This window comes from Archocentrus centrarchus, chromosome 5, assembly GCF_007364275.1.
Source record: "Archocentrus centrarchus isolate MPI-CPG fArcCen1 chromosome 5, fArcCen1, whole genome shotgun sequence".
In the NCBI taxonomy this organism is placed as follows: domain Eukaryota; kingdom Metazoa; phylum Chordata; class Actinopteri; order Cichliformes; family Cichlidae; genus Archocentrus; species Archocentrus centrarchus.
In genome coordinates this window covers 14,855,398-14,864,903 of record NC_044350.1, presented here as the reverse complement: position 1 = coordinate 14,864,903, position 9,506 = coordinate 14,855,398, and the positions used below count along the sequence as shown (strand labels likewise).

General features: G+C 39.7%; 1 protein-coding gene across 1 annotated transcript; it reads left to right on the top strand.

Moving 5' to 3' along the window:
* The first annotated feature begins 406 nt into the window (after window positions 1-406).
* On the top strand, window positions 407-6,302 carry LOC115780841 (lumican). The gene is made up of 5 exons (XM_030730259.1): window positions 407-518; window positions 2,946-3,277; window positions 3,442-3,766; window positions 4,023-4,340; window positions 5,544-6,302. The coding sequence occupies exons 2-5, from the start codon at window positions 2,972-2,974 to the stop codon at window positions 5,693-5,695; spliced, it is 1,101 nt and encodes a 366-aa protein (XP_030586119.1). The 5' UTR covers window positions 407-518; window positions 2,946-2,971; the 3' UTR covers window positions 5,696-6,302.
* Window positions 6,303-9,506: the final 3,204 nt, after the last annotated feature.

Below are 9,506 nucleotides of genomic sequence, written 5' to 3'. Positions count from 1 at the left end.
AATGGTCTCTTTGGCTCCCCAGGTACTTTGTAGCTTAATTGCTTCTAGGCAGAGCACATACTGTAATACTGTAGAACCCCCCCCCCCACACACACACACACACATACGCACTCTTTCAATCTTTCAAGCAGCAAGAAGATATACAATTTCAATGCATATCAATCCAAATCCAGTTTCCCCACATTTATTTCCTTTCCCCCTCTGTGTCCTCTTTTAGCACACCTTCTCAGACTTTTTTGTGCATCTCAGCAGACAAACACGTTCCCACCAACTGTTCAGCTGCTACTGCAGGCTAATAGAAGACGAATGGAAGAAGTGAGTGAGGGAAAATTATGGAGGAGGTCTGCGATGTGGGTAGCGTTTGAAGCAGAGGAATGTATCAGACAGGGCATACATCGCTGGTAGCCTGAAAACATACACACATGCAGACATCCTGACACACATTCATACACAGCTCACAAAGGTTTCATTGGGGATTTAGGAGAGCCTGTCTCCATTTGTAGCTCCTGAACAAACAGGTAAGTTTACAGTTAGTTTCTTGTTTGCCTCCATTTCCTCTTTCTGCAAGGCAGACAAAACTGGAAATGATGAAAACTACAGTGTGTGTTTGTTTAATTACAGTAAATCTCTTGGCAAGGTTCTGTACTGTAAGCGTGGAATGCAGATGCAACATTGCAAACATGCAGAACAAGTCAAACTTCCTGATGTTGCAAACCTTTCTTACAAATTGCTGTGTTATACGGTAACTTGGTGTGTGTGTGTGTGTGTGTGTGTGTGTGTGTGTGTGTGTGTGTGTGTGTGTGTGTGTGTGGGCGTGGGCGTGAATGCGTGTGTGTATGTGTCCTCTTGTGCACTTGATGTGCAGGTTTGAAAATGTATTCTTCTCACTCACGTTCAATCACTTTTAATTCAAAGAAATGTGGAAGCTGAAGCAAAAAATCTGCACGTGATGAATTTGAAAATGGTGCCACGTACTCTACTGTCCATTCATTTTACTCTGATTTATTTATAAGCCGCACTTAAAAAGAAGATTTCCACACAAAGATTTATCTTGATTTTTAAAGCTTCAGATGGAGAAAAGTTTTCATGTTAAACAGTTCAGCAATCAGAGGTGGCAAAAGTAGAGGCATATTTTAATTAAGTAGAAATACAGTTACAGTTGTTAAAAAAACACTCTTGTAAAAGCTGAAATACTGATTCAGCTTCTTTACTCAAGTGAGACTGAAAAAGTACAGACTCTGAAATGTACTCACATTATAAGCTCAGTAGTAGCTGTTTGGGGGACATTTCTGACAGCTATTTTTGTAAAGTAAACTGAACCTCTTGCCATATTAATAAAATAATAAAGGGAATACAAAGTTTATTACAACCTAATTCTAATTCTAATACTAATACTAATGAACATACCTAAATACTAGCTCTATTTGTTGTTTCCTACATTGTAGACAGATGACTTTGTCGCCACATGTAAACAGAAAATTAGTATAGTCAGGGGTTAAAGCGAGATTCAGCAGCTGTGGGAACCCGAAGATCAGTTGCAGTGGTGCGGCGTGGGAAAAAAATCATTTAGAGATAAGTAACAATAATTTCTTTTGTGAATGCCAGTGCGTTTTCTTTGTATTCAGGTTGTGATCAGCTGAGCTGTGCTTCTCTTTGTGGATTTACACAGCTCAGTTCTTCAAGATATAAGCAGATCATTCATGAGCTATCATGGCTGATTTCCAACCCTAGATACTATAAAACTGGTGTACAGGTAGATTTCAGTGAGCGAATCAAATTAATTTAATTCAGGATCTACTAGTCTTCATGTAACCTAACACTGACCATGAACACCACAGCTGCTCTGCACCAGTCTAACATAGTGCAGTGCTACTATACAGTACCACAATCTAAAGAGTATAGCCTACATTAAACTGCCCAGTATTTTCAGGCAACCTTTGAATAATACAAAGTATACATCAATTTGGTTTGCAAGATGTTTCACAATATGAAACAACATAACTTCAGCAACACATCATGTATAGATTCAATATTCTAAAATAAACTGGCACATTACACGTAAGCTTTAAATTTCCAGTTTATCAAATATCACTGAGCAGTCCTTACCTACTCCTCTCCTGTTTCCTGTGTTTCTCACATCTGTCTCGATCTCTGAGTGAAATTATATCATACTCTTTTCTCTCTCTGAAATACAGCAGCTGTACCTTTAGCTAGCAAACATGCTATGTGACAAACTGCACAGCAACAGTTTGTATGTTTATTTGTTGATCTGTTAGAAATGTTGCATTTGAAATTACCTGCAACTTTAAAGACATCATTGCATTTATGTTTGCTCTTTTTCTGTGTGTGGAAGTACTGTGACCACAACTTACAGACATCTGAACCAAAAACGCTGCTCCGGGTCATTCCGGTCCACTTTAAGCTGCCTTTTTCATCAGTTACAGCTACATCCTTGCACCATTTTGGTGAATTTAAGAGACAAAACCAGATTAAGCATGCACTGCCACACTAGTGGATCTATGAGGCTGTGCATAAAAACATCAATGCTCACCTTCCACTTAGCACTAAACACAAAGCACAAATTAAGCTGATCTCATTAGTTTTGTTGGTAGTTCCTGGTCATATATTTTTTCTATATAGTATGGAGCACAAAAAAAAAGCTGTTAAACTTGTGAAGAAAAAAAATGAATGAAATTTTATGGCATTTGATAGTTTTTATATAATATTTTACTTTACTGCCTATGTTTCCATCACCTGTGAAAAATTTATTTTTCACATGACTGTATATCACTAGTACAACAACAACAACAACAAAAAAATTGCTTTATAGTTCAAGTTCCTGCTCCTGGATCCTCGCCTCTATTATGCAGCGCCATTGTTTCCTGCTTGTACTGCTTGTAAAATCTGTGAGAGAGATCAAATTTGTCTTAATGTTTCATTTACAGCGTAACATATCCCCCCTGCCGTCTCCATGGCTCTTCTGTGCTCTGGCCTATTGTTGCTTCTGTGTGGGTTCGACTCTGCCTCAGTCACCTTTGTAGCTGATGTGGACTATGGAGGCATTCCTCTGTGGATTAACCGCATGCTGGGTGAGCCCAGTGTGCTGACTCTGCATGGACGAATGGACCCAAGCTGGCTCCGTGCTAGTAATCAGCACCCCTGCCCTGAACAGTGTGACTGTCCCATCCAGTGGCCCACAGCGCTCTACTGTGATCAGAGAAACTTGGCACACATCCCTGACAGCCTGCCGGATAGAACTCAATACCTGTTTCTACAGGTAGGACAAACACTGACACGGACAGTGAGCATGCGTTATCTTTATGGTGGTCTGCTAGTAACTAGGAACTAGTTTCTCTTGATTTCCATTACAATATAAAGTATATGCTTTTCATTAGACTGCAATGACAAAATCCCTCAGGTAGTAAACTGTGTTCTTATCAGGGTAACAACATCTCGTTCCTGTCCTCCTCCGTCCTGGCCAACGTTACCGGGCTACGGTGGCTTATTCTGGACAAAAACCAATTGGAGAGCGACAAGCTGGAGCAGAACTCTCTGCAGGACCAGACCCAGCTGCGGTACTTTTTTGCTAACCACAACCACCTGAGTTCAGTGCCCAGTTCTTTACCAGCTGGACTCAAACAGCTGCGACTGGCCCACAACCAAATCAGCAGCATCAACCCAAAAGCTTTCCAGAACTTACATAGCCTGACGCTGCTGCTGCTGCAGGGAAACAGACTGTACACTATCACAGAGGGAGACCTCAGAGGTAGCGTAATGTGTCATTTCCTTTCTTTGTTCATGCACAATTTACTTTGAACACTTGGGATGGAAAGTGAGAGAGCACACCCTTGTCCTGTTGACAAAAAACAAACAGAAAACAATTCAGACTTTTTAAAAATTCATTTTATTTTGACTACCTGGAAGGATAAGAGTACTTTTGCATGTATGTACACCAAAAATGTTTCCAAACATTTTATCATCAGTGTTGAGTTTTATGTGTGTGAATGTCTTATTTCATTTAGGTCTGGTCAGTCTGAACCTGTTGGACCTCAGTGGGAATTTGTTTTCAGCTGTTCCCAGGCATTTACCTCCCTCCGTTGAGCAGCTCTATCTGTCAAACAACTCTCTCACTGGGCTGGATGCGGATAGTTTTGAGGGATTTCTCAGCCTCAAGTATCTACGTTTAAGTCACTGTGGCCTGCAGAACCATGGGGTCCACCCGCAGGTCTTTAACCACTCCAGCTTGGTGGAGCTGGACCTTTCATACAACAAACTCACTGTCATTCCCACAGTCCCCACTACCCTGCAGTACCTCTACCTGGAGGCCAATAAAATACAAGGTGAGTGTCATACATTCAGCACAGCATGCACACACTCACACACAGATGTCACCTTTTAAATTTCTTTTTTTTTTTTTTTTTTTACATTCTAAAAATAGTTTAAACGTGTTACTGACTTGTCTATAAACTCGTAATCATCCACACACGTGCACACATTCATACATGATACCATTCAACAAGTTTGACAATACTGAGTTATAGAACAGGCTGTATGCCTGGGGGAATGCGACAAACCCTGCTGTGATAGAGAAAAAGAAACGCAGAAAGCTTTTACAGCCACATCCCTTTTAAAAATCCTCCTTCCCCTGCTTGCTGCATGCTGACATGGGAGGGGCTAGGCTTGCATGGTGATGTAAGTATGAAGGCAGAAGAGGGCCTCAGAAGGAGACAAGGAACAAAGAGAGTGAAAGGAGACTGGACGTAAGAATAGACAAAGGAATATTAATTGGTTAGACATGTGGAAAGTGGGGTTAGCAAAAAAAAAAAAAAAAAGTGAGGGGAATGGTATTGACAACATCTGTGATGGATTCGAAGGTAAGAGTGCCAGATGAGCCAGAAGCACATGCTGTTCCCCTCTTCAGTCTCCCCTTTCCTCGCCCTCCGTCTGCTCCCCATCAGCTTGATTTTTTTATTTATTTTTTTTTGGTTCAGCTTTTGCACCCAGGAGCCAAAACCTGACTCACATGACCATTTAGCGGCAGTGAATTGGCATGCAGTTTTGGTTCACGTTCTCATTTCTGAATCTGTGATGCAGCAGACAGTGGGGCTGTGTACCAACGAGACAGACAGACAGCAAAGCACTTCCACAATAACATACACCTCATCGTCTAGCTAGCAGCCTGACTGCTACTGCAGTTGCTGCCTGCCAAAGCGCACACTCTGGGCCGAGAGACATTTTACTACTGAAATGCCTCAGAGAAAGCTAAAGAGGGTGTTGTGGTTTCCTCTTTCTTCAGTTTTACTGCAGCACCTGTAAGATGGTAAACGCACACTCTGTGAGAAGAAGACGGACATCTGCAGACTGCACGGGTTCAGCTTTGATCTGTGAACGTGATGAACACATGGCACATGATGTGAAATCAGAGCTCTCTAGACTGGCTTAGTATCCATAATGTCTTGGCGAGACAGCATCAATCACATGGTTGTGACTCTGGTGAATAAGGACTTTCAAAATAAAAATAGTTTTCTGTCTGTTCTCCACAGCGTTCAATGTGACCAGTTTCTGCAGAGAGGTGGGACCTCTGTCTTACTCCAAGATGAAGTTTCTACGATTGGATGGAAATAAAATATCCTACCATCAGCTGCCTCCTGACTGGGTTTTCTGCCTGCGAGTGCTTCAGCGCATTTACATTTGACTCCACCTTCTAAAACCAAAACCCAACACATAAGTACTCTATGCAGCTGTCAAATCTCCAACCACGACTCAGCATTTTATTATCCACCTCATAATATGAACTCTAACAACCTAGCTTTAAAGCTTAAAACCAGAGAAGGCTCTAAGTCTCTTCACTATGTGTTCAATTATGCAGATACACAGCCAGGTGGTGGTGGTTAGAGGAAAAGTGATCTTCAAAAAATAGCAAAGCTTGGCCTTAACCCTAAACCAGTGTAATTTATTGGTAATGACAGAAGTTCTGATCAAAAGTTTTTTTTATACCATCACTGCAGTCTCGTGGCTTTCTCTCTCTTCCAATTTCTGCATCATCAGGTTTTAAACATCTGTGTGTTATTAGTAACTACGAACAGTGACAACCCCTCTCATTTTTGAGTTTACCAAACGATGAGCTCTGGTTAAACTGAGCTGCCCTTGAGCAAAGGAAACATGTATGAATGGCAAAATTCAGTAGCTTTCCCAGGAGAGGATCTGACTCAGTTAGCTGGACACTGTTTTACAGCCACACCAGTCTACATGTGGATCCGGGTGGAAAATGAGCATGTATTGACGCACGTTTTAAAGATTTTGTAAACCTCTTTTCTTTTACTTTAAATCAGAATTCAAAAACTGATTACTATAATAAAAGAAAATATATATATATATACAAATGCATATTTGTCTTTCTTTAACATACAACCAATGCAACAAAATACAGGTTAGGCTCAGATAACCTGTGAAGATGAAAACAGTAATAACAAAGGATGCTATGAACAAAAAACAAAACAACTGTATGTACAAAACTGATCATTTCATTTTAATGCAGCTACATGATATGAACAATGTAACCACTACCAACTGTCCATTTAAACTCTTCAGTCTTCCTGCACTACTGTCAGAAGTAATAAAACTTTAAGAGGAAAATACTGACAGTTTAAAAAAAAAGGTGAACAAATATTTCAGGCCAGGGTTGTTTCTGATACATGTACCTCAGAATGACCTCTAGGTTTCATATACCTATTACGAAATTGCTCACTGCACATTGTGCAGTTTCTATTAATGATCGTTGGAGTATTCTGTGTATACATGTATATATGAGGGTTTTTATAGTTTTTATATGTTTTTTTGTTGTTGTTGTTGCTGTTTGCTTTTTTGTGTTTATGTGTACTGCTGCTGTGCAACACAGGAATTTCCCCTCGGGGATGAATAAAGTACTCTATCTATCTATCTATCTATCTATGCACTAAAGTGCTTGTTGCGGGTAGATTGTCGCTTGAGCATAACATTTCTGCACTCTGTTGTCATTTACCTGTTTATTACCCTTGAGGATGTATATGACCAGATGAGCAGAGCTGCTGCTGGTGGTGCTCTTGCAGATTTCAGTGAGGCAAAAGAAAATATGTAAAAATGCTCAACGTGTAAATCTTTTATCTTGAGGCAGATTGTGTGTTATTTGCACTGACAAAGTGGGTGCAAATAATACCTTTCATTTTCTATTTCCGTCACCAACTACAATCAGTACTGAGAATTGTGTGGGAGTTAAGTTTGTAAAGATAAATACATGACAATAGACTCAAATCAGCACTGAATGTATGTGTAATTGTGATTTTTGGTATTTCCCCAGTGAATTATATACCACTGATTAGTATCAAATATTATTATTGCTATTACTAATAATCTACGATAAAGAAAAAGTATTTCCTAATAAATTAATGAGGTAGAGCTCTCATAATCGTAATTTTCTTCATTTCCAAGTCATTGTGAGATAAAGATAAATTCATCAGTCTCAGCAAATTCTGTTTAATTGTGTAAAATAAGTAGTAAAGATCATTTTAGTAAAAGCAAAGCAGGGCTAAATAATAGCACGTGTTTTCACATTTGAAAACGTGAAATATGATAGCTTTAATTCATTTTTAAATGTTTGCTTTCTGGGAGATAAAGAACACAGTTTAGTGCTTAAGCAAAAATTAGTTTAGACTCCCTGGTTGGTACTCATAGGAGAGACTGCCAATATTTTTGCCTTATAGGCCATTAAAACAAAGCAGTAAGCCTGGTCTTGCAAGGTTTCCATAATGCTTGTCACCACTTTCTTGAAGCTTTTCAATTCATTTTCATAGGCATGAGAGAGATAAAACTCCCCAGTATTTGAGTCTACTACATGCTTTGTACTAATGATCAGTTTATATAAAGCTAGGGGTTAGATAAAAGGAGAAAGGAAAATTAGGAATTTCAAAGGGCGAAAAGATATGCATTTATTTATTTCCTTGTAAAGTATATAATACATAAATACAGGTAATCAATACTTTACCAAGAGTACTTGGGGGTTTTTTTGTTTTCTGTTTTCGCCACTAAATCCACTGCCATTTTTTCCAAGTGACACAATTTCCAAATGCTGCATGTTTTTGATGGTCTGAACATACTTGTGTAATGTCTGGACCCAGTTTTACCAGAGTCACTCACACAGAGTTCCTTTGAGGGATGAACATTAACCATGAAAGACTGTGTAAGTTTGCTCCAGTGACAACCTGCTCACTATGTATGAAGTCATGCTGGAAGGAGACAAAGTGAAGGAAAAAGCTTGCAGGTTCTATGTTGCTGTTGAAGGATTGTAAACACAGTACTAGCCACATCATGCTGTCTTAAAGTAACAGTTTGACATTTTCACAAAAGTCCCTTTTCACCTCCTTACTGCTGATTAGATTTATTTTAGAGCTGTGCTAAGTTTCCCCTTATTTTCCTTCAGAGTTCATCAACATATTTGATGTGGTGTCAGGCTTCTCATCTTACTGTAAAGCAAAAAATAAGGAAATAAAAATTAAAGTTAAAAGTTTTTCCCAAAATTTCTTCATCATATATACCCTTTACGTAATCAGAATGTCAGGTAATTATAAATTTTACAGAGGTCTGTGCAAAGGAAGGAAAAAAATGATCTATTTGTATTCTTCATTTGAATTAGTAGTCCAACCTTACCAACCAGCAGAAAATATATTGATAGTTCACCTCTTTTTTGTTGCCACAACAACAATTTGGAAATGTGTGTCATGAGGTGGTGCGTGAGGACTAAGGACCCAAATGTAGGACACAAAAGCTGGCAGGGTTAATGAAAAACAAGCCATCTATCCAGGCTGTAGACAGATAAACCAAAAGCAAAACACCAAGTTAGAACAAAAACGAAAACAGGGAGAACAAGAGTAAACAGTTCTGGGGGTCTGCCTGGCCGTAGGGCAACACAGGGGAGATGTAACAGTTCTGGAGGCCAACCAGGCCACAGAACAACTCTGAAAGCCGGCCGGGAAGCAAGTGGTGGAGACAGAGCAATTCTGGGGGCCAGCTGGGTGGCCAGCAGTGGAGACAGAGAAGCTCTGGGGGCTGAACATGATGTGGCCCATCTGGTGGCTTGGCAGGAGACCACCAATGTCTGAAGAGATGGAACCCCTCAGGAGTAGATTAAGATAGTGTTTTATTTGTCACATGCACAGTTATACACAGTACAATGCACAGTGAAATGTATTTTGTACCTGCAACCATATATACACACACATATAAATAAGAAGAATAAAAAAAAAATAAAAAAAAAGTAATTCACACTATACTCTATATACTATACACTATACACACTTTTATAAATTATAATATTTACATTGTGCAATAATGGTCCAGTTAGGGCTCAGAGTTGAGCAGACGGATGGCTTGTGGGTAAAAACTCTTCTTCAACCTTTCAGTCTTAGACCTCAGGCAGCGGTAACGCCGGCCTGATGGGAGCAGGGAGAAGAGAGAGTGTCCGGGGTGGCTGG

Bases quoted from the DNA above. Each gene is read 5' to 3' on its own strand.
- LOC115780841 (XM_030730259.1), top strand. From the start codon at position 2,972: ATGGCTCTTCTGTGCTCTGGCCTATTGTTGCTTCTGTGTGGGTTCGAC. The intron at 3,278-3,441 runs GTAGGACAAACA...TGTTCTTATCAG, and splicing joins CTCAATACCTGTTTCTACAG to GGTAACAACATCTCGTTCCT. The intron at 4,341-5,543 runs GTGAGTGTCATA...TGTTCTCCACAG, and splicing joins GGAGGCCAATAAAATACAAG to CGTTCAATGTGACCAGTTTC.